Source organism: Trachemys scripta, chromosome 4 (genome assembly GCF_013100865.1).
Source record: "Trachemys scripta elegans isolate TJP31775 chromosome 4, CAS_Tse_1.0, whole genome shotgun sequence".
Lineage (NCBI taxonomy): Eukaryota > Metazoa > Chordata > Testudines > Emydidae > Trachemys > Trachemys scripta.
The window spans coordinates 45,787,426-45,813,005 of record NC_048301.1 but is presented as its reverse complement, the minus strand read 5'-3'; the positions used below and the strand labels follow the sequence as shown (position 1 = coordinate 45,813,005).

At 39.7% G+C, this 25,580-nt stretch overlaps 1 protein-coding gene across 1 annotated transcript in view; it reads right to left on the bottom strand.

Annotated features, from left to right (window-relative positions):
• The window catches only part of RALGAPA1 (Ral GTPase activating protein catalytic subunit alpha 1), a gene marked incomplete in the record, with an annotated part of 246,933 nt that overhangs the window by 210,188 nt on the left and 11,165 nt on the right, over nt 1-25,580 (bottom strand). The window contains 6 exon segments of the mRNA XM_034768622.1: nt 1,865-1,980; nt 4,938-5,115; nt 5,739-5,782; nt 6,932-6,989; nt 9,291-9,340; nt 10,246-10,356. Coding sequence (XP_034624513.1) covers nt 1,865-1,980; nt 4,938-5,115; nt 5,739-5,782; nt 6,932-6,989; nt 9,291-9,340; nt 10,246-10,356 — 557 coding nt within the window.

The window sequence follows — 25,580 nt, the reverse complement described above, 5'->3', positions numbered from 1 at the left end:
CAACCTGAAGCAAATACTCACCAGCAACTACACACCACACCACAGAAACACCAACCCAGGAACCTATCCCCGTAGCAAACCTCATTGCCTACTCTGTCCCCATATCTACTCTGGCAACAGCATCAGAAGACCCAACCACATCAGCCACACCATCAAGGGCTCATTCACCTGCACATCCATTCACATCCACTAATGTTATATATGCCATCATGTGCCAGCAATGCCCCTCTGCCATGTACATTGGCCAAACTGGACAGTCCCTCCGCAAAAGAATAAATTGACACAAATCGGACATCAGGAATGGTAACATACATAAGCCAGTAAATGAACACTTCAATCTCCCTGGTCATTCTATTACAGATTTAAAAGTCACTATCATTGAACAAAAAAACTTCAGAAACAGACTTCAAAGAGAAACAGCAGAACTAAAATTCATTTGCAAATTCAACACCATTAATTTGGGCTTGAATAGGGACTGGGAGTGGCTGGCTCATTACAGAAGCAGCTTTTCCTCTCCTGGAATTGATACCTCCTCATCTATTATTGGGAGTGGACTACATCCACCCTGATTGAATTGGCCCTGTCAACACTGGTTCTCCACTTGCGAAGTAACTCCCTGCTCTCCATGTGTCAGTATATAATGCCTGCATCTGTAACTTTCACTCTATGCATCCGAAGAAGTGAGGTTTTTACTCACGAAAGCTTATGCCCAAATAAATCTGTTAGTCTTTAAGGTGCCACCAGACTCCTTGTTGTTTTTGTAGATACAGACTAACACGGCTACCCCCTAATTCAAGAAAGGTACTGACTCCCAGAACTAGATCCCTCTCTGTTGAATGGAATTTACATGGATCAGAGAAGTCTGTTTTCCCAGGAGGTCTGAGCCTCAGACATGAGCTGGGATTGCCAGGGGAGCAGAGTTAGAGGTGGCAGCTGAGCCCAAAAGCCCCTTTCTGCATTCACTGGCATCGGCAGTGTCCAGTGCCCTCCAGCTTCGGTTCAGTGGAGAGGAAGAGGAGGCAGTTGAGCTCCACAGTCAGAGGTCTGGTTGACGGGCTATAGGACTCAGGTGCGATCTTCCATCTGGTTGTCTGCTCTTCTGGCTTCATTTCCCTCATGTACTTTGGGGAGAAAAGGGCTGGCTGCCCCAGAGCAAATTATTTTCCAATTCTGCCTGGCCCATTTCTTGCCCTGGGAAAGGAAGGGAGCTAAGGTGACCCCGCCCCAGCTTGTGCTGGGAGGGTGAAACTGCATCCTGCCTGCAAAGCTCTCCAACAACACGCTTCATACCCACATTGAGTAAGACCCTTTTGCCTCTGGGTTTTTCTCAACCTAGCACACTCCCTGAAGCCTGCAAGGGCATCAGCTGAGGAAACACCTCAATAGCAAAAGTGGAGCTGAGGGGACAGTCTCCTCAAAAATCCAATGAAGCTCTAGGGACGCAGCCGGGAATTAGACATATTACTGAACTGTTAGTCTAAACATTTGAAATAAAGTTTGAAATTTTTCCTCAGAAAAGCTTGGCAGCAGGTAAAGTTGGGCTGAGCCCATCAGCCACATGGGGGCAGAAAAAACTGGAGGGAACTTCCAGAGGCCAAGCATTCCCCTCCTATTAGTGACCGACAGGTCTGGTTCTGCTCCCAAGTTTTAAGCCGGCTGAAGTATCCACTACGATTGATCTGTGGACCTTGGCACAAACAAGAAATGGACACTTTCTGAAAGTATGTTTTCTATAAGGTACGCTCTTGGAAGGCGAAACAAAACAATGCATCATTCCTGTGTACATTTATGGTGCTGTTGGTCCATTACAGTAGATAAACAAAAAATAGTTACTTTTCTTCTGTTTGCAACCTATGGAACATACCTGAATTACCATGTATTTCAAAAGTGCTTCTAGAAAGTAGCTTGTAAGATCTTCTTGTCCTTTATCTCCTGATTGTGGAGGGACAAGTGGAGTAATTTCCTCTACAGTCACTTGCGCTGTCCAAAAATGAAAAATAGTTAATTAAGATATTGGAACAAATTATTAAGCCATCAATTTGTAAGCACCTAGAAGGTAACAGGGAGATATATAATAGCCAACATGGATTTGTCAAAAACAAACCATGACAAACTAATTTGATTTCCTTTTTACGAGACAGGTGGATAGGAGGGAAGCAGCAAATGTAATTTACCTTGATTTGAGTAAATTCTTTTACACAGTCCCACATGACATTCTCATAAGCCTACTAGTGAAATGTGGTCTATATGAAATTATTATAAGGCTGGTGCGCAAATAGTTGAAAAACTATACCCAAAGAATAGTTATCAATGGTTCACTATTAAGCTGGGAGGACGTATCGACGAGGGTCCCACAGGAGTCTGTCCTGAGTCTGGTACTACTTAATATTTTCATTAATGATGTTGATAATGGGGTGGAGAGTATGCTTATAAAATTGCTAATGACACCAACCTCGGAGGGCTTGAAAGCCTTAGGAGGACAGGATTAGAATTCAACACACCCTTGACAAATTGGGGAATTGGTCTGAAATCAACAAGATCAAATTCAATAGAGACAAGTGCAAAGTACTAAACTTAGGAAGGAAAAATCAAATGTAACAAATACAAATGGGAGAATAGCTGGTTAGGAAATAGTACTGCAGAAAAGGATCTAGGAATTATAGGGGATCACAAACTGAATGAAAGTCAACAAGTGATGCAGTTGTGAATAAGGCTAATGTAATTCTGGGGTGTATTAACAGAAGTGTTGTATGCAATACACTGGGGATAACTGGTCTGCTCTACTTGGCACTGGTGAGATCTCAGCTGGAGTAGCGTGTCCAGTTTTGGATACCCACTTTAGGAAAGCGGAGGACAAAATGGAAAGAGTCCAGAAGAGAGCTACAAAAATTATAAAAAGGTTTAGAAAAACTGACCTATGAAGAAACTGGGCATGGTTAGTCTTGAGAAAAAGATGACCGGGGGGAGGGAGGGGTTGGTAATCAGTCTTCAAATATATGAAGGGCTATTATAAAGAGGATGGAGATCAACTGTTGTCTATGTCCACTGAAGGTAGAACAAGAAGTAATGGGATTAATCTGCAGCAAGGGAGATTTAGGTTAGATATTGGGAAAAACTTTCTAACTATGAGGAAATTTAAGGTCTAGGATACATGCAAGAGAGATTGAGGAATCCCCATCACTGGAGGTTTTTAAGAACAGGTTAGATAAACACCTGTCAGGCATAGATTAGGTATGTCTGGTCCTGCGTCAACACAGGGGAATGGATGAAGTGACCTTTCAAGGGACCATGAAAGGTCACTTCATCCATTCCCCTGTGTTGGTCCCTTCCAGCACTATATTTTCTATAGTACATTTCATCAATAAATATATTGTTTCCCTTAATTTTGCAAAATTATGACAAACAGGTGTTGGAAAATTGGCTGCTCAAAACAAAATCAAATACAAATTACAACCACAAATCCTATCCCAAGAGTGATTCAAATTTAAAAGACTTTGCCAATAAGTCCCCTACAAGTTGCCTTATCATGTCCTTTGTACTTTCTTCACTTTTATGTGGTAAGCACACATCAATCATCATCATCATCATCAAGGCTATCTGTGCATACTTTTGAATACTTATTTTACTAAATCTATCTGCTGAGTCCCTATTTTAAAAATCTGTTATCGTTGCATTTTGGAATTTTCCTTGTTTGGCTTGACTTTATGGATTTCACGCTTTTGTTTTAAGGAATTAAAATATCTATCCTATGGTTCTTTCAGTTGTTCTTTCATTAGTCAGTAATCTTAAACCGTTTTTATGATTATTGTTGCTGCTTTTAGTTACATGTTTATTTAAACTCACCAATTACATTAATTCAGTGCTTCTCTATTTTGTACTCTCTTGTAAACAGAGCTTTTTTCCAGCTCCTCGTCCTCCATAATTCTTTGCTGCCTAACAGCATGTAAGTCCTGCCCTGTTTGTTCCTCCTTTCCTATTGTTCTGGACACTGCAGGATCATAGACAAGACAACAAGAACCTCTGGGGTCCCTGGCACAATCTGCACTATGGGGGCTACTCTGAAGCTGCAACCCCTGGAAGCCCTGGTGTCCCCAGTAGCCCACCAGGATGGCTGTGGGAAACCAAGCATGGCCTGTGGTGTTTCACTGGAAGTTCACTGAAATGGATATGTTTCCACAAAATATTTTACTTTTGACAAATCAAGTTTCTAATAAAAGCCAGTTTTGTCAGAAAATTCTGAACAGCTCTAGTTATGATAACCAATATGAGAGGAGATGATGCTATGAATCTGTTTTTTTGGAAAAGGTGAAGTTGAACTAAATCTTCATACAGGGGGTCTTATGGAGTTAGTGATACAGCTACAGGTATAAATGTTGCTCTGAGTGATCTGTGGAACTCATTGTCCCAAAAAATCATTGAGACCAAGAATCTAGTAGGAATCAAAGGATCATCCTTATGAATAATGAAAATATCCAGTTGCATTAGCTAGTATAAAAATTAAGTCATAAAAGGATATAAACCCTTATGCCTTAGGGCACAAGGCTGCAATTACAGGTTACAGTTTCTCCTATGGCAGGTTATTCTATAATCGTCCACTATAGTGGTTCATAACCACTTTACTTGAATATTCACTTTCACTTGAATATTAGGTACTGGCCACTGTAAAGATATTGGATTAGATGGACCACTGCTCTGCTGCAGTAAAGCAACACGCATGTTCCTAAGAGATTTGGGAAGAGAAAGTCAGGGTCAAGAATGACACCAAGATCCTAAAAGCCCTGAACACAGCTGCACTCATTAGTGGTTCAATAACCCCTATGGGTAACAGAAAGCATGCCAGACGACTTACTTTAGTTATTTCTACAGTTCCTGAGCAATGGAAAAGTTAGTGAAATGGGACCATGTAAGGAACTGGGTAATGTTACTAAATTACTTACTTTCTTGAACATTAAGTGGAGGGTTAATGAGATTATCTAGTGTCCGAGGTCCATACTCAGATTGTGGTGATGAAAATCCAGGAATTAAGCAAGAAAACATACATAGCTGTTCTTTACTACAGTTATTCTGAAGTGCTTGCAACCACAAGAGGAAGAGACGCACACCTTCTCGACGGATCTTAAAAGGGGAAAAAGGGAGTTTTTTGTTTGTCAGTCTCTTTGCTTTTTAAGCTGCATTACACTCTTGTGTGTAGACTTGCAAATAGCTTCCTTACATATGCATACAAATAAACAAAAGGACCAGGTCTGTAAAGTACAAAAGTGCTATTTTTGCACAATCTCTCCCTTTCAATAAAGAACTGCACCAGAGAGGGCATGTCAACAATACCACTCTTTTTTCTTCAAAAGTAATCAAAATGTTACAAAATCTACTTCTTAAATTATTGGATCTTTCTGCTCATAACCAAAACTATGATAGAAAAAGACTGAAGTCTCGTATTATATAAATGAACCAAAAACTATTCCTCTCCCCATATAAAGTAAAAATTAGGACTTCTTTCCTCTTGAAAGCAAAAATTAAAGCGCCAATCCTGCAAACGCTATGCACCTGCTTACCTCTATGGGACTTCTCAAGGTACTAAACCAGGTGCATAGAAGTTGAAAGGTTCGCCGCCTATTATGAACGTAATCAATCTTGTTAGTCAGTGTTACTGTTTTTGTGCCAGTGATTATTCTAAGAAAAACAACATATACACATCAAAAATGCAAAAGCAAAAAGATATAGGTATTTATTTTCCTTACCTTTAAGGAATTTCCGGTGTGAAGGAGTTTCTTTAAAATCAAGCCTGAAAGGAAAACACGTTTTAAAGATGTTCTTTGCTCTTTATTCAACTTCAGGTGTCAGAGTTCTCGGTCAGACTTGATAATCTTTTAAGCAAGTCCTTGGCAATCTCCAATTTACTCTTGGTGAACTTGATATCCTCTGACAATCATCTGAATGCCAGAAGGGGGAAGAAAGATCACCTTCTACAAGATCTGTTCCTTTTCTCATAATCAATACCAAAAAATTTATAGAAATGTAGGATGGTGGACAGGCTTGAAGGTGGGAGGCTGTCTGAACGCTGGATCCCACTGTGGCAGTGGGCATGCTGGGAAACTTTTCAGAGACAATAGGTAAGTTTCATTAGAAATGGGAGTTTAGTTTGAAAGCAGAAAGCTTGTGGTTGCATCTTTATGTTTATCTTCTGTGTAACTTGTATGTGTTTGCTTCCCCTTACAATTTTCGACTTTGAATCTATGATTTTTCTATCAAATAAAATGTTTTGTTTATTTTTAACCCAAGCAGATCTCCAATGTGCAAACTATGTGGAGCGTGCGCGCCAAAGCAAGCTGGGGTGGGGGGGAGGGCAGGTTTCATGCATTTGAGAGCGATGAACCAGATGGGAAAAGTGCAACTGTCCGGTAGTTAAGAACTTGGGATAGACTGATTTGGGGAGACTAGGGACTAGAAGGGCTGTTGGGGTCACCCTGAAAGGAGTAACTATTCTGGTGGAAACCAGGGTGAGACTTTATACTTGTGGGCTGGCTACCGGTATCAGGGCTCTGAGCCATAGCAGTAAGGCACCTGAAGTTACAAGGCAGGTAGTGACAGAAGCCCTTGCTGGTCTGAGTGATCGCCAAGTGTCACAGTGCCTTAACGATCCCTCTAGAAAAACCATTTCATAATATCAGTTACCATATTGTTAAGAAGCTTAAGAACATCCAGACTAAGTTTCTTTTTAAAAAGTTGCAGAAGTTTCAAGTCCTTGCTCCTTATTATGCCACTTTAAGTAAGTAATCCCTATCCCCTCCTTTATATTATCATGCAAATAAAACTGTCAAACTTAAGACATTAAAGAATTCAATTACACTTTATATAGTATCTTGTTTGATTCTATTTTTTTTAAACCCCTTATTAAAAAGAGAGAGATTTCTTTTTTAAATACAAAACTCACCAATACTATGAAACTGCCACCTTTGGTGAATCCTTTCTGGAAGAAGTTGTAAAATTTTCTACAAAAGCAAAAGCCAACAATCCACACTACACAGTTATTACCTAAAAAACGCATGCTAGAAGTACCAAAGATTAACAGCAGTTATCAAGGGAGAAAATTTAAGTTCTCTTAATTAATAATGCTGTCTTTTTGTGGCTTCCACCCATTCCAAAAAAACAGCCACCCACAGGAAGATAAAATTAATTTTCTAAAAATTTGCTTATCTGCATCCAAGATACAAGTTAAATATGCACATGCAGCATTTCACTGTAATTATACAAATGAACAGAAGAACAGGAGTACTTGTGGCACCTTAGAGACTAACAAATTTATTAGAGCATAAGCTTTCGTGGACTACAGCCCACTTCTTCGGATGCATCCGAAGAAGTGTGCTGTAGTCCACGAAAGCTTATGCTCTAATAAATTTGTTAGTCTCTAAGGTGCCACAAGTACTCCTGTTCTTCTGTTCATTTGTATAATTACAGTGAAATGCTGCATGTGCATATTTAACTTGTATCTTGGATGCAGATAAGCAAATTTTTAGAAAATTAATTTTATCTTCCTGTGGGTGGCTGTTTTTTTGGAATGGGTGGAAGCCACAAAAAGACAGCATTATTAATTAAGAGAACTTAAATTTTCTCCCTTGATAACTGCTGTTAATCTTTGGTACTTCTAGCATGCGTTTTTTAGGTAATAACTGTGTAGTGTGGATTGTTGGCTTTTGCTTTTGTAGAAAATTTTACAACTTCTTCCAGAAAGGATTCACCNCATAAGCTTTCGTGGACTACAGCACACTTCTTCGGATGCATCCGAAGAAGTGGGCTGTAGTCCACGAAAGCTTATGCTCTAATAAATTTGTTAGTCTCTAAGGTGCCACAAGTACTCCTGTTCTTCTTTTTGCAGATACAGACTAACACGGCTGCTACTCTGAAACAAATGAACAGGTATTTCTATAGTGTCATCCCATGTATGTGACCACCTCCAGTATATGACAAGCTATAAACAGCTTGATTCACCATTGAATTACATTCTTTGTGGGGACACAAGGTAGGTGCGATAATATCTTTTACTGAACCAACTTCTGTTGATGAGAGAGACAAGCTTTTGAGCCACACAGAGCTTAGCTAGTACAGTCTAAAAGGACCATTCAAGGTAGAGTGGCCCGTTAACACCTCTGCAGTCATAGGACAAAAAAGAGGGTTAGCAGGTCACAGATTGTTGTAATAAGCCATATATACAGTGTCTGTTCTGCCCATGATTTTTAGTATCTAGCAGAGTGATCAATTTAAGCTCCCAAGCTTGTCTTCTGAAAGTGTTGTGCACGTTTCCTTTGATGGTGAGGACTGATCGATTATTCTATATCTGACCTCTTTGTGAAGGGTTCACCCACAGGTGATAGGAAAATTATAAAAAGACAAAAATATCCTGTGAGAGTTCATAGCAATTGTCTGGTTTCACTCACACAGGCCTTGGCTACACTCGCAGATTCACAGCGCTGCCACGGCAGCGCTGTGAAGTGCAAGTGTAGTCACGCCGCCAGCGCTGCAAGAGCTCTCTCGCAGCGCTGCAAGTACTCCACCTCTCCGAGGGGAATAGCTTGCAGCGCTGCGGGCGAGCGTGCAGCGCTGCAGACGCTGATTACACTGGCGCTTTACAGCGTTGCACTCGCTGCGCTCAGGGGGTGTTTTTTCACACTCCTGAGCGCAGCAAGTGCAGCGCTGTGAATTGCCAGTGTAGCCAAGGCCACAGAGTTATTGGGGCATTTAGTTACCTGGATGAGGTATGCCACATATTGTGTTAGGCATGTGTAGGATCCAGGGATGACTGCAGATGTTAACAACATCTGCCTTGAATGGTCCCTTACAATACATGCTAACTACTTACCCTAAAAAAAAAAAAATCAGATCCACTTTGCATTTTGCTGTGATGCTGGAAGTACCTTTTCCAGAATTGAAGAAGAGCTGTGTGTGACTGGAAAGCTTCTCTCTCACCAACAGAAGTTGGTCCTATAAAAGACATTACCTCATCCACTTTGTCTCTCTAATATCCTGGAACCGACACAGTTACAAGTACACTGAATACATTATTTTTTGGGCAGTTAGTATTTAACCTGTGTAGTTGCACCCAAGGAAGCAGACAATGGGCCTACCAAAACCATATTCGCTGATCCTCCCCATGAAATTATATGATTTGCTCACTCCAGGTTTGCTCCAACTTCTAACAGCCTAATCCTACAGTTCCATTGTGTTAAAACCCAATAACTTTTCTGGCAAATTATCTGAGTCAAAAAAACAATACCGGAAGATTCAAAACATCTTACCTCAAAAATAAAAAGTATAGCATCTAATTCTTCCCTCTGAGACTTGTGACCTAAATTTAATTTAAAAAGAATCCTTAAATTATGTAGTTTTCATTATGAAAAGTCATTTAAGGGCCATTGACTAAAAATATAAATACCCAAAACATCTATACTTCTACAGACACAGAAAGTAGATTTCTCACATTCCTTCCATTGCATTAAACCATTGCATTGGTTTAAAATAGTGCCCTGTATTTTGATATTATATTTAGAGTCTACAGATGAACACACCTGCAACCAACTGTAACTATGGAGCTAATGACTAGTGTAGTCACTAAAAATATAAAATGCAAAATATTTTGCAGGGCTAACAATACAAAACCTAGATGTAAGTGGTATTTATTTAGGTTTCAGAGCAAACTTTTAGATTTCACTTTTTTAACTGCACTAAAATGTGAAACTGCACTATTAGATAAAAAGGTTTTGAGATCAGGTTTATATTTTTCTCACAGACTATTAAAGCAAGCTCTGGAATGGAGTTATAACATTCAACGAGAGAGAATTAAAGAACTTTTTAACAAAGGTGAGGTTTTTTGACCTGCCCACCCTCCAGATCAAGTTATACCACACACTATGAAACATGCAGTATTTTGAGAAATAAAAAATTATTTCTTTAAATCTACAAGAACAGAGCTAGCCTTAATATTTGAAGATCCTCAAATCTGCAAGAAGATTAGAAGGGCTAGCAGGCGAGCTGGTCTCTCCTTGCCCCAAATGAGTGTCAGTTGCTTCTCCCTTTGTATCTTGCTAAGAGTGATCCAACTGGTGAACCTGCCTTGGATCTCTCAGCCCACACAGATAGTACCAAACAGTTGAGCACAAATGATGGAATCAAGACCAACCCTGCTTCAAAGTGTTAATAAACACAGCTTCAGAGAAAGAAATTTCAAATTTGAAAGACATTTGAAATGCTTACCTTTTTGTTTGAGACCTACTTCAATAGTCACAAAATTTTCAAAGAACACATAATATATAGGTGAAAAGTGTAGGTCAAAAAACTGTTTAAGATCAATGGACTCTGCATTCTCTGAAAGATAAACAGAAGGTTATTTTTCTCTCTCATTATCTAGCCTTATGGTTCATCAAGTTATATCAATGTTTAATAATACCGGATGAGCAAGATGTTTAGGATGACTAATATATTCAATATAGAAGTCAAAGCACTTTTACAATTCCGGCTAATTAAATTCAAGTTGGTGGGTATGGATTGCTTAGTATATATTTATGTTTAAGCAAGACTAACAATGACCATTCTTTCTTAAATTATTTTTGCATGCAAGACATCAAAGGTGTCACACCAATTTTATCTTAAGCATTCCTTGAGTGCGAGTCATTCTAGTATCTAGAAACCCATAAGTAGTTCCTCCTGCCCCCCCCCAAAAAAAAACAATTACTTAAATAAAATACTTTAGAGGAAAAAAAAGTAGGGCAACTAATCAAAATTTGGACACATACTTCGCAATTAACATAGTTAAATTATATGGGCCAAATGTGTCAGCATATAACCTTCACTATATTGTTGTACATTCATTCCACCTTAAATAAAGGTCTTTTTAATTACCTGTCTGACCATAATCTCCTAATTACAGTCCTCCTCACACCATTGTTCTTCTGACCCTTTTGTTTAAATCTAATGACATCACAACTACCTGCATGCATAATAAGCTATAAGTGACAAAGTGTAAATGACAAATGTCAAATGCTTCTGCTTCAAAGCAGCTCCTGGAATCCCCAAATTCACCATGGTCATATAATTATTATATATTTTGTGCAGCGTATGCCTTGTGAGGTATCATTTAAAAGTCTTGATCTGTTAAACATTAATATCCTGTTGGCTTGTATGTGCCATCATTGTAGGGAAGTTATGAAGTTTTGCTATGTGTGTGTGTTACTAAAATATGTTGTGAAGTTGGGAACAACCACAACCAGCCTTTCAGGTGCAACAATGGAGGAGCCAGACGTGCTGATGGCCCATTATAGGAATCCACATTCCCAAGAACTATCCTAAGTCCTGTATACAATTGAGACTTCTCAGATATAGCTGACTTAGAACAATGCTTCCTTAGCTCTCGTCCCCTAACACCACTACTCTACTTGTGCTACACTGATGACATCTTCATCATCTGGACCCATGGAAAAGAAGCCCTTGAGGAATTCCACCATGATTTCAATAATTTCCATCCCACCATCAACCTCAGCCTAGATCAATCCACACAAGCGGTCCATTTCCTGGACACTACTGTGCTAATAAGCGATGGTCACATAAATACCACCCTATACCGGAAACCTACTGACCGCTACACTTACCTACATGCCTCCAGCTTCCATCCAGGACACACCACATGATCCATTGTCTACAGCCAAGCTCTAAGATATAACCACATTTGCTCCAATCCCTCAGACAGAGACAAACACCTACGAGATCTCTATCAAGCATTCTTAAAATTACAATACCCACCTGCTGAAGTGAAAAAACAGATTGACAGAGCCAGATGAGTACCCAGAAGTCACCTCCTACAAGACAGGCCCAACAAAGAAAACACCAGAACACCACTAGCTGTCACCTTCAGCCCCCAACTAAAACCTCTCCAGCGCATCAAAGATCTACAACCGATCCTGAAAGATGATCCTTCACTCTCACAGATCTTGGGAGACAGACCTGTCCTCACTTACAGACAACCCCCCAATCTAAAGCAAATAATCACCAGCAACCACACATCACTGAACAAAAACACTGACCCAGGAACCTATCCCTGTAACAAAGCCCGATGCCAACTCTGTCCACATATCTATTCAAGTGATATCATCATAGGACCTAATCACATCAGCCATACCATCAGGGGCTCGTTCACCTGCACATCTACTACCAATGTGATATATGCCATCATGTGCCAGCAATGCCCCTCTGCCATGTACATTGGCCAAACCGGACAGTCTCTACGCAAAAGAATTAATGGACACAAATCTGACATCAGGAATCATAATACTCAAAAACCAGTGGGAGAACACTTTAACCTGTCTGGTCATTCAATGACAGACTGCAGGTGGCTATTTTACAACAGAAAAACTTCCAAAACAGACTCCAACGAGAGACTGCTGAGCTGGAATTGATATGCAAACTAGATTCAATCCTAAATTGATTGTATAAGGACTGGGAATGGCGGAGCCATTACAAACATTGAATCTATCTCCCCTTGTAAGTATTCTCACACTTCTTATCGAACTGTCTGTACTGGGCCATCTTGATTATCACTTCAAAAGTTTTTTTTCCCTCTTACTTAATTGGCCTCTCAGAGTTGGTAAGACAACTCCCACCTGTTCATGCTCTCTGTATCTGTCTGTGTGTGTGTGTGTGTGTGTGTGTATATCTCTCCTCAATATATGTTCCATTCTATATGCAGCCGATAAAGTGGACTGTAACCCACGAAAGCTTATGCTCTAATACATTTGTTAGTCTCCAAGGTGCCACAAGTACTCCTGTTCTTTTTGCGGATACAGACTAACACGGCTACTACTCTGAAACACAAACAATGGAGACATAGCCTAGGATCTTTCCAGCAGGCTGATGAAGTGGGTTATAGCCTATGAAAGCTTACGCCCAAATAAATTTGTTAGTCTCTAAAGTGCCACAAGGATTCCTCGTTTTTATAAAAGAGAAGTGACATCATCACTTGAGTTGTGAGGCAGAATAAGGTTAACACCTGAAAACACATCTGGAGAACAAAGACAGAACTGGGGTGGTGGTCCCAGGCTGAAGGAGAGTTCCAGCCTGTGTATGGAAGATTTTTAACCTGCACATATTATCTATCAGGGCGAGACACTGCTTGATTCAAATCCTGTCCCCAGTTTATAGAACTCAGATTATGAATTTACTTTTATTTCTTAGATAACCAACTTTTATCTGTATACTTACTACTTATAATCACTGAAAGTCTTTCTGTAATTAATAACCCTGTTTTATGTTTTACCTAAAACAGTGTGTTTTGGTTGAAGTGCTTGGGAAATCTGCAGAACGGTAGAGCCTTGGGGTCCTAGGCTGGGGAGCTGGGGGAACTGGCTGGAGACTTTCTATTATTGGTTCATGAGTGGCTGACAAAAGCATTCATGTAACTCAGTTGGGTATGTTCCTGTCTGTGTAAGTGCAGTACCTGGAGAGCTTTGCAGTTTGTCGCAGAATCACAGTGTGAGAGGGAGCCCAAGCTGGTAAGACAGAGTACTGAGCAGTTCCCAGTTCCTGGTGAACCCATCACAACAGTAATGGCAGGGCTCGCTCTAGGCACCAGCTAAACAAGCAGGTGCTTGGGGCAGCACATTTCTAGGGGTGGCATTCTGGCGCCGGCCACCATAGGCACCGACTCCGTGGCATGGACAAAAAGTGCCCCCGCCGCCCCAGCTCACCTCCACTCCACCTCCGCCTGCTCCCCTGAGTGCACCACCACTCCGCTTCTCCCTGCTCCCTCCCAGGCTTGCCACGCATGAAACAGCTGTTTCGTGCAGCAAGGCTGGGAGGGAGGAGAAGCTGGGCGGCAGTGGTGGAGCGGAGGTGAGCTGGAGCAGGAAGCGGTTCCTCTACCCCCCCCCCGTTACTTCCTGTGCCCCCCCCACCCTAGCTCACCTCCGCTCTGCCTGCTCCCCTGAATGCGCCGCTGCTCCGCTTCTCCGCCCTCCCTCGCCCGGGGGAGCAGACGAAGCGGAGGTGAGCTAGGGCGGGAGGTCGTGGGGGGGAGGGGGGAAATGCAGCACCCCCGGGGGAGGAGGCGGGGCCAGGCATTTGGGGAATTGGTTCAGAAGGGGTGTAGTTGGGGCGGGGCTGGGGGGGGGAGGGGGTCGGCCAAAATGTTTTTTGCTTGGGGCGGCAAAAATCCTAGAGCCGGCCCTGAGTAATGAGCAACAACCAATTAAAGGGGCTGGCTCCAAGTACAGCAAGTTACTAATTGTTTTTTCTGCTGCCAAAATCTGCATTATTGCCATCTCTCAATGTCATTCCAAGTACTGCCATTTATTTTAAAAGGATTCTCATGAACATCTGATTTCTTCAGTCTTTTTCCAACATCAAAACTTCAACTGTACAAACTTTTGCCCTTACCCAAAGTGACTATCAACAATGGGGCAAATACCAGATTGCCCTCAGGGAAGATGGTGGCCCCTTAATCATCACGTGAGGACCAGGAAGCAGGGATGACACGGGTTATTTTTACCAGGATAAATCATGGTTGTAATCACATTAGAAAAAACTAGTTAGCCCGAGTTTAAGGCATTTTAAAAATGGTTTTGTTAATGCACACCACATAACACTTAGGCCAGGTCTACACTACCCCCCTAATTCGAACTAAGGTACGCAACTTCAGCTACGTGAATAACGTAGCTGAAGTTCGAAGTACCTTAGTTCGAATTAGTTCGAACTTACCTTGGTCCACACGCGGCAGGCAGGCTCCCCCGTCGACTCCGCGGTACTCCTCTCGGCGAGCTGGAGTACCGCAGTCGACGGCGAGCACTTCCGGGTTCGACTTATCGCGTCCAGACTAGACGCGATAAGTCGAACCCAGAAGTTCGATTTCCAGCTGTCGAACTAGCGGGTAAGTGTAGCCAAGGCCTCAGTTTGAGTTACATATTCAATTTCTGGTTACATAAGGCAGTAGATAAGTAGATTAATTTGGGATTGAACAAATAGACTACAGTGGGCTTAATATTAATGTGTAATTATTGGGGGGAGGGATCGCTCAGTGGTTTGAACATTGGCCTGCTAAACCCAGGGTTCTGAGTTCAATCCTTGAGAGGGCCATTTAGGGATCTGGGGGGGAAAAAGTCTGTCTGGAGATTGGTCCTGCCTTGAGCAGGTGGTTGGACTAGATGACCTCCTGAGGTCCCTTCCAACCCTGATATTCTATGAGTTTGTAATACTGAACATTGGCATGTCTACACATTTTGGTTCAGTATTTTCTCCAGGAAGTTATACATATGGCTCATATTTCAGTTTTCAATATTATATAAACTGAAAAGTCAAAAACATTCTATTACATGAAAATGCAGAGTTGTAGGCTTGAAGCATTAAGCAATCAGAAACAAACAGAGATGGCCATTTGGCCACACAACATTCTGTAGCAAAAGCCCAACTTTGATGTAGTGGACAGACCGAGTCTACTCCTCAGTTTTGAATGGATGTCTCCAAAGTTTGAAAAGATTCACTCTACACTTGAACACTGTTGCAGTTATATTTCCAAGTTTAAGCCAATATTTACCAGCACCATGTCCTAAACGAGTTTTTCCTTGGGAAATTGACAACCCTACTAGGAAGGGGACGGAAGAATATGGAGAACCAGGAATGGAACTGTGATGGCATCAGGAGGGGAAATCAGGGTAGATAAAAATCAAATGATTAAAAAAAAAATCAAAAAAATCTTTCTTATAAAATGCTTTTTGAGGGGGAAAAACCTATCTAAAGATAGATACAGTATAGCTCAAGGATATCTCATCATGGAATAGGGATTATAAATACTAATTCTATAGTATGAGACAATATATTCATGTAACAGTTAAGAAAAGTTTTGTAACTCAGTTCCAGTAGTTTATGGATTAGGGACCCACAGGGGTGGCTCTAGACTAGCTACCAGCAACTGGCGCCCTGGGCGAACCATGCAATCGGCGCCCCCACCCCCAAAGGCAGATCTAGGCTGAGGTTTTTGGTAAACTGGGAAATTTTGCCCCTCTTTTCCTTTTAACGTTTTTACGCATTTTTTGTTTTTGTTTTTAAACCAGAGGCTTAATTATTTCGTCTGTCCGTCCAACCAATGTTTCTGAGATCAGATAAAATAGACACGAAATTTTCAGAATAGATTTGTACACGACAGCTAGATGATATTTCAGTCAAATTTCAAATAAAAATGCATTAAAAATGTTAATTATAATTACAACAAATCCAAAATCATCCATTACGCTATCCTGCTTTAACTGCCATTACCACCACAGCCAATATAGAAAGAAATAAGAAAACTCTTCAATGAACTCTAACCTGTATTTACAAAACACCCCAAATAAAAAAAACACTCTGTGCTCTTAAAACATGACTTTTCTTGCTTTAAGTTTTGAAAATTCAGTCACTAGTTCTTTTAGATCCAGTTTTCCAGCTATTTCATGCACTAGAGACATTGTGGAAAGTCCAACAAGTCTCTCTTGCACCATTGTTGAACGCAGATATGTTTTTATCAATTTTAACTTTGAGAAGCTACGCTCCCCACTAGCTATGGAAACTGGCAAAGTTAAAGAATGCATAGAGCTATAAAAATGGTTTGGAAAACTGTCTGAGTTTATTTTCACAAACAAATTTCAGTACTTCTTCAGGAGTGGAATGTTTCTTAAAGTAGTCTTGAAAAAGCCTGAAGCTCACTACAAAAAACGGTAGCATTAGTGTTCTTTTGAATTTTCATGAGTCAATGCCGACTCCAGTTTTATACAAAATTCTCTTATCTGTTTTGCTGGGGTTTTTTTGCAAGCTGTGGATATCATACAGAAAGCCAAATACTGACTCTAACTGCTGCATCTTGTGTCAACCAAGTGACTAGCAGTATCAAGGACTGCAAAGTAGAAATTCACTTTGAACCTTTGTTTTGGGTTCTGAATGGGTGTCTCTCGTCCCCTTCATAAGAAAACTGCTGTTTCTTTTGCCGAATTGAACCTGAGCCAGTTCACAATTCTGTTGGAAAGTCTATTTCTTCAGCAAGCGTGAGAGAATCTACCAGTGTTCTTTCAAAAACTTTTCATCATTTCTGAATTCCTCCAGAATATTTTTAGTTTGCTGCAGTTTTTGAATAGCAGAACGTATGTTCAAGTTCTTTTCCTGAAGCTGCTTACTAGTGAGGTTAATCTCGAAAAGGATATTATACCACAAAATGAGTGAAGTCACAAATTTGAATTTGCAGAAGCTCTTGCAAATGGCCTTTCCATCTGAACGTGCCGTATTGCCAGATGATTCAGTAAAGTTAGTACCATCAGAAATTTCAATTAGGGAATTATGTTTCCAAGATCATAGCAAAGAGGCTTCAAACCATCAATGCAACTCTCCCATCTTGTCTGACTAAGTGGTTTCACAGTTAGAGAATTCACATGGTGAGTCAGAATCTTCCAATGGCATGTTGAGTCTGAGAAAAAACAAACACAAACACGTTGCAACAGGTCAAAGAAAATGCTTGCCTCCAAACCGCATCTAGCGGCATCATTGACAACCTAATTCAGAGAATGCGCACTGCAAGGAACAAAAGGCCCTAGGATTGATTTTTTGCACACCATTGTCTTTACCCTTCATATTACTCCTATTATCATAACCTTGGCCATGTAAGTTTTCAACAGATAATGACATTGTTTCAAGCTCTTGTAGAATAGTTTCAGTCATAAATACTCCAGTCGTCTCCGTCAGTGGTACGAAACCCCAAAAATGTTCCTTTATGAGCACTTTAACATTATCTTCATCTGCAGACTTTTCCATATCCACAAAATGAATGATGGTCATTTGTTCAACATGACTCACATCTGGTGTACAGTCCAGTATTACTGAAAAGTATTTTGCAGAATGGGCAGCTTCTACAATTTTCTTTTTAATGGCATTTGCTAGGATTTGAATCAGGTCATTCTGCATATTTTTTCCTAAGTAATGAACCTGTGTTTCATGATCAGTTATTTTACGTAGATACTCCTTCATGACTGGATCAAACAAAGCTAGGTAGTCAACAAATGAAAAAGTTTCCATTATCTGGAGTGTATAATTTTTCATTTCTACTGCGGCCACGGAATGCTAAATTTTGCCCACCAAGAACTCTCACTAAAGCAATCAGATGCTCTAATATTTGTTGCCAATATTCTTTTTCTTTGATCACACGTAAATCTTCTTCGATAGTTTTTCCTTTTTTCATTTGTAATTCAAGTTCTTTCCAATTTTGAAAACATTCCAAATGTCCTGTACTTCTTTCCTGTGAAGAGAAAATTGAAGATATATGTTCTTCCAGTCCTTCGAAGCATTTTCAGTAAGTGATGTACCAATTGCTTGATTTCTAAACAACTTGCAGCAAAAGCAAAAACAGAGTCCTTCGACACTGAATATTGTAACCAGTTTCGATGACTTTTTTTCCCCATTAAAGGAGTTTCCTCTTGTAATGCTGAGCAGAGAATTTTCTTTTATTTCCATCCTTAGGGAAGGGAAATTCATGAACTTGTTCGGGTCCATGTTTCACGAGAATTTGCCACACACTGTCATCACATCTGAGCCATGAAGCTGGGTCCCCATACTGTAAGTTGTTTGTAACTTCCTCATCCTTTCTTCCTTCTACTTCAATTTCTGCATGTTCCTCTGAGGGTGAATACATTTTCTCCACTTCCATATCAGTCTGATGCTGTGAGTTGCCTTCATCTTGCGTTTCCATCATCTTCAGTTTCCAAACTGCTTTTTTGTGGATGTGAGCTACCCTCATCTCGATGTTCCAAACTGCTTCCATGCGGATGTGAGCCAACCTTCTCTCCAAATAAAATTCCTTCATCTGGATGCTGGGAACTGCTTCCATCTTTATTTGGAAGAAAGAAGATATTCCAGGAAGGATCCCTGCTGTTTTGCTTGGTCCTTTTCCTTTACGATACTCAGCTCCTGAGAGTTTTCTTTTTCCTCTTTCTGCCATGGGGTATTTGAATATTGTTATGTACTGTGCTCCCGACTGCAAGCATTATAGCGTTAAGGATGGCCGACACACCACATGGTTGACTATTTAAACCACATTGCAGCCATCCCAACGCATCTTTTCACTGCTTAAAAGTTCAATGATTAGTAACATACACTCACTTACCTATTAAACCAGTTAGTTACAGCATTTACATGGAAACAAAATGACCTTTTTCAACGTTATAACCCGACACCAGTTGTTTGGAAAGTAATCCCCTTCCTCACAGTTACCTGCTTGGAGTGTGACATCACTTTCATAGTCTATTAAGCATTAACACTGTTACTTTTCTTTTATGGACCTTATTTATTACATGTGAACCAGTTATAACAAAGAAAAGTTCATAATTATACAGCCCGATAACGTTAAGGTTTAATAACACTTAAACATACTAACATTTTGGATTTATAATGCTGAAAAATGTTCTTTATTCTTTGGCACCAAGAAACAATTTTACACAGTATTTGCTCGATTCTTAGCCATCTACCTGTGACATGTGTTAAAATGACTGTTTGATATGTATCAACTCGCGATATCTCCATTCTACATGAATTTCCGGCTATGTGACTTTGATGTATATTCGAGTTAGGTGACACTAGCATTGCAGCTCTTGCTGCTGGCGGATGTGTTTCATTGTGGCTGAGTTATTGCTCATCAAAATTGAGGAGTGGGTCATCTTGACCCTACATCACAAATTGAAAAAAAAAATTCGCTAAAATATTTATTTTTGCAGTAAATAAAAAATATTTGACACATTAATAAACTCTCAGAAATGCAGAGAAATTAATTATAATTCATATTCCTTCCGTATACGCACAGGAATTGAAATAATGACATCTTTATTGTTTTATTTGTACGTCTTTTTTTCCATCTTTTTCCTTTTTTCTAAATTTGATTTTTTTCCTTGAATTTGGCGCCCCATTTAACTTGGCACCCTAGATGGCTGCCTAGTTCATCTATATGGACTGGCCACCCCTGGGGACCCAATCTTATGGGCCTCCAGGGACTTCTGTATAGATTATTAAGGTTAATCTGTCTATCTACCCAATGGGACTCAGTGCTCAGTCTAGAAGAGACCATCAGAGATGCTTAGTTTTGCAGTTCTCAAACTGTGGATTTGTCTCTCCAGAGATAACATGCTTGTAAACAGCAAAAAAGGTTAAATAAATAATGTGAGAAATAACAGACCTCAACCCTACTGTCCCTCTGCAAATTTTACACAGAGTCATTCTCTTACTTCTCTCTAGAAGTGCAAAGTTTTAAAAAGTTCAATGAACAGAAGATTGTTGGGGGCGGAATAGATCTGGACAAGAAGTCTGGAGATAAATGTGAGAAGGGAGAGGCAGTAGAAACAAAAGCGAAACTGTTTGAGCAGCATATTCCAGAAGTCTTGAGGTCTTTGAGTATAGCCTCCATTGATTTGAGATCTACCATATATCATTCACTCACTAGAAGGGAAAACCTATAATGGCAGCAGGCCGTAAAAGAGACCCAGTTTGGGAATATTTTAAAGGAAGTTCCTCTACCTGTGGTTAAAGACAGGCATGTGTGCAAAATGCAAACATTGCAACAAAGAAATGCAAGGCCTGGTTGCCCGAATGAAACAACATCATGAGAAGTGTTCCTTCTCAGGAGGAAGCTGCATTGAAGATGATGAAAGGAACATGTCTGAACAGGAAGGACCTTCAGATTGGTAAATTTTTTATTTCATGCTTCTTTCTTAAGGACTGCCTGTCTTCCTTCTGGACTGTTCTATATATTTTTGCTCAAACATGAGAATTCAAGTTGTTACTCTATGGTACTATCATTTTAGATGCAGTTGTGATAAAAAATAAATAGCTGAAATAGGCAGATCTTCCTTTTACAATTTCACCTTTAAAATAGTACTGAGCGTCAGTGAATGCGGTAATACTAAATGAGCAGTATGGTAATAATAATTAAATAACGACATGACTTATTTTGTTTAGGAGAATCCATCCTCAACATACAGGATTATGAAGACTATCCACCTGCAAGACCACTATTATTTTCGAGTTATCTGCCAATGATAGTGTTTCAGTCACATATACTGTGGCTATGTGACATACATCACCTGTAGGAAAAAAATAAAAAAATATAAAAAAAATATAAAAAAAAACCACACACACACCTTCCACCATCCAGAAACAACCATAGATAAGTTTGTGATAAGAACCAGCAGATTACAGAAAGAGGTAATTGATGAAAAAACTGCCTGTTTATGCAACAAACTCTCCTTTCCCACACTTCATTAACATGGTTCAGTCATTAAGACCAGGATACAGTCCACCCAACAGAGCAGATGTCGCAGGCAAATTGCTGGATAATAGTGTATGAAAGAAATTGAGCAGTGTGTAAGAGGTCTAGAGGATGAAATTGTTAACGTGCGTCTTGATGAGTGGAGCAATGTCCACAATGATCCTGTTGTATGTGCTTGTGTGACAACAGAAGAAGGGAATGTCTTCCTTACAGAAACAATTGATACATCAGGAAATGCACAAACAGCAGAATACTTACAAAAAGTAGCAGTAAAAGTGATAAAATGAAAAAAATTCAAATGTCTAGTACGCAGCTTGGTCACAGACAATACTTCGAATGTGTATCCAAGATGAGAAGAAGTTATTTAGAAGAGAGTCCCAAGCTAATAACATACGGTGCTCATTTGATGCACCTCCTAGCCAAACACTTCAGTGTTCCAGAAATAAAGGCTAATTTTGTTCAAATTGCAAAATACTTCCTTAACAACCACTTTGCAGCAGCTGCTCTGAAAAAAGTGGGCGGAACCAAGCTAACTTTCCCACAAGACGTGTGATGGAACTCAGTAGTGAACTGTTTTGAGCACTATATCAAGAACTGGCCTAATCTGATGACAGTTAGTGAACAAAATCGTGAAAAAATAGATGGCACTGTCACAGCCAAAGTTCTCAACATTGGGCTTAAGAGAAATGTTGAACACATGCTGAGTACCCTGAAGCCTATTTCTGTAGCCTTGAACAAAATGCAGGGAAATAGCTGTTTTATTGCTGACACTATTGAAATTTGGAAGGAATTGAGTGAGAGATTAAAAAAGAGAAATTGCAATGGCAGAGTTAAATTACAAGTATCAAAAAAACAAATGGGACAAGCACTATTTCCAGCTCTTTTTCTTGCAGATATTCTCAATACTTGGTACCAGGGTCAAACCTTAACTGCTGAAGACGACGAGTTGGCTATGACATGGTCATCCAGCAATCATCTCTTCATAGTGTCAACTACAATAAACTTCAGAGCTAAGGGTGAACCATTCAAGAAATACATGTTTGCTGATGTTTTAAAGAAAGTCACACCAGTGAACTGGTGGAAGTCACTTAAGCACTTGGATTCAGAGACTGTTGAAGTGATAATCACACTTTTAACAGCAGTAGCTTCTTCTGCCAGCATAGAAAGAATATTTTCTTCCTTTGGACTAATTCATTCCAAAGTGAGAAATCGTTTGGGACCTGAAAAAGCAGGAAAGCTTGTTTTCCTTTGCCAGATTATAAAACAAACAAACAGGAAAATGAAGGTGAAGACAACTGAGTTAGCTGCAGCAGCCAATATTTTAAGTTTCTCATGTTGACCTGGCTGACATAGTCGATTTAATGTGCTTTTAAAAAATATTTCGTTTAACTATTTTAGTTAAAACAGTTTTAACAAAAACAAGACTGATTTTAAAAAACTTGAACGTTTACATTCAAAAATTCATATGCTTGTTTTGTTAAAATATTATATGTTTGCTGTTGAAGAAAAAAAATCCAGAATACGTAATATTATTGTTTTAGTTAAATAAAAATGTAAATGCCTGTCTGGTGATATTCTCCTCCTAATACAGCATGGAAAGAAAATCCTCCAAATATTAATGATTAACCTGTTGAATTAGAATTAGTTTGCCTCCCAATGACTTCATTAATATCTGGTTATTTCATTTACCAAAGGAAACTGAAGCAAACAATCATTCATTTTCTGATATAGCTGTAAAACTAATCTGAAAAGTTTTCAAAACAAATCACTTTAAAAATGTATAGTGTGTGTACCTTTTAAAAATGAAACCTACATCTTTCTTGGAGTTGTGAAGAATATGTATTAATGTTATAACAACCAACAAGAATGCACTTTTATGTAGAAATCCATGATTAAATCGAGTCTTCCTGACTAGTGATTTAAACAATGATTTAAATCAAATCCACCCTGGGGGAAATGTTAGGAAACTGGGCATGAAACAACGAGGAGTCAAGGAATGAATAGCAGGAAACAGACTGGAGGGAGTAAAGGGGCACATGAGGAAGCAGAGAGGGAGAATGTGATAGGTAGGAGACTGAGGGAAAGGGAGGAAAATACTGGGGCAAGTGATAGTAGGGGGCAGAATCTCTGGGGGTGCATGCAAGGAGAAAGGCAGCTGCTCCACTCCCAATCTTGTCAAACTGGGGAGAGGAATGAAATGGCACCCTTTCCTATACCCTGAGGTATGGGGAACTAAGTGGAAATCCTGCCTGTCAACAAGCAGGGAGGCTGCATTTGTGTGTCCACCAAGGTTTCATTTTGATCCTGAAATGATCACACACACACACACACACACACAGTGAATGGGTGGCATTCCCAAATGATAAAACAAAAGAAGTGTGATGTAATGATTTTTAAAATCTCATGGTTTTTAAACCATTCATATTTTTTAATGTTTAGCAATGGCAATACTGTTCCTCGCTCCTATGCCTTCAAGAGATTAATTAAAGGTTTGTCTAGATGAAGGAAATCTGTAATATAATTATATCCATGTAGTTACACCAATGTAAAACCCTAACAGAGACACGCTGTACTGGTGTCAAATGGGGCTTGCACTCACCCCAAGGTAAGCCACACCATCACAAGCCTTGTTTTACACACTGGTGCAGTATGTCTATATTTCCTCTCTCTTTACAAGCGTTCCAAGATGGGTTTCTATAATACTCCAGCATGGAGCCTCACGGCTTTCCAAGCCTCAGCCAATTGGCATCCTGGCTGAGTCAATGATACAGTGATGTAATATACTATTACAATTAGGTAACTACCTAGTCTGATTAGACCACTAATTATCAACATACATATCTGAATTTCTTAATAATTTTAGGAAACAGCTCATAACTTTGAAATATATGATATGGGGGAAAGAAAGATTAAGTAGATGGAACATTTTAGCAGTTTTCAGTAGTGAAAATATTCCATCCTGATTTCCTCCTAACATTTTACTTGACAGCACTAGCAATGGCAAAATTTATGGGAGTTCAAATAATAAAAATGATTAAAGAGTCAATAGTTGCTGCAAGAAATTCTATTACTCCAGATTGAAACAAATCAGAATAGAATATTTTCTTTAGTACTTTCTCTTGTACATGCCATGAAAATATCTACTATATGAAAGTAGTAAGAGTTTTCTGTTAATTCTAAAACAAATTCCACAGCAGGAAAGTACAAAGTATACAGCTGGTTTATTTAAAATATAAAATTGTTTAGGACTTCCTAAAAACTAAAGAGTAGTTTTTCATGAACAACCTAGTACACCTCCTTTTGGCACTGATCCTGCTACATGTTGTTTCCTCCTCAGACCTGAGTTTTATAAAGGAAACTGTGTGATGCATATAATGAGCACCACAACAGTCCAGGAGAAAAGTCCCATATCCTTTGAACAGGTACAGGATGGGAAATGGCAGCATAGACTTCAAGACCAGAAGATCATTAAGCCTAACCTCCTGAATGACACAGACCATAAAATTTCACCCAGTTACTCCTGAATTGAGCTGAATAATTTGTGTTTGACATCTCTTTCAGTCTGGATATGAAGACATTAGAAATGGAGAATCCACCAATTTCCTTGGTAGTTTGTCCCAGTGGTTATTCACCTTCACTATTAAAGATCTGTGCCTTAATTCTAATTTGAGGTTGTCTAACTTCCACCCATGGATTATTGTTATGTTTTTCGCTACTAGATTAAACAGTTCGTTAGTACCTGGTATTTTCTTCTCCTGAATGTACTTATACACTGATTAAGTCACCTCTCAATCTTTTTTGATAAACTAAGTCTCTCATGGCAAGGAATTTTTTCCAGCCCTCAAAACATTTTTGTGGCTTTTCTCTGCACCCTCTTCGTTTTTTCAATATTCTTTTTCAAATATTGCATCCAGCTCTGGTATTCACATTATGGTATCAGTCTCATCAAGTTGTATAGAGGGGTAAAATTACCTCCTTCCTCTTCCATTTATACGTCCAAGGACCACATCAGCCCTTTTTGCCACTGCATCGCACTGGGAGCTCATGTTGAATTGCTTGTCCACTATGACCTCTAATCCTTTTCAGAGCCACTGCTTTCCAGGACACAGTCCACCATTCTGTCGGTACAACCTGCGTTCTTTGTTCCTAGAATGTATAACTTAGCTTCCTCATGTTGTTCCACCATCAGAACGTCTCAACCCTAAACAGAGATGTTTACCACCTTTGGAGTAAAATGGCAGTTCAGTCTCATGGAAGCTCAATCGTTTTCTTCGCC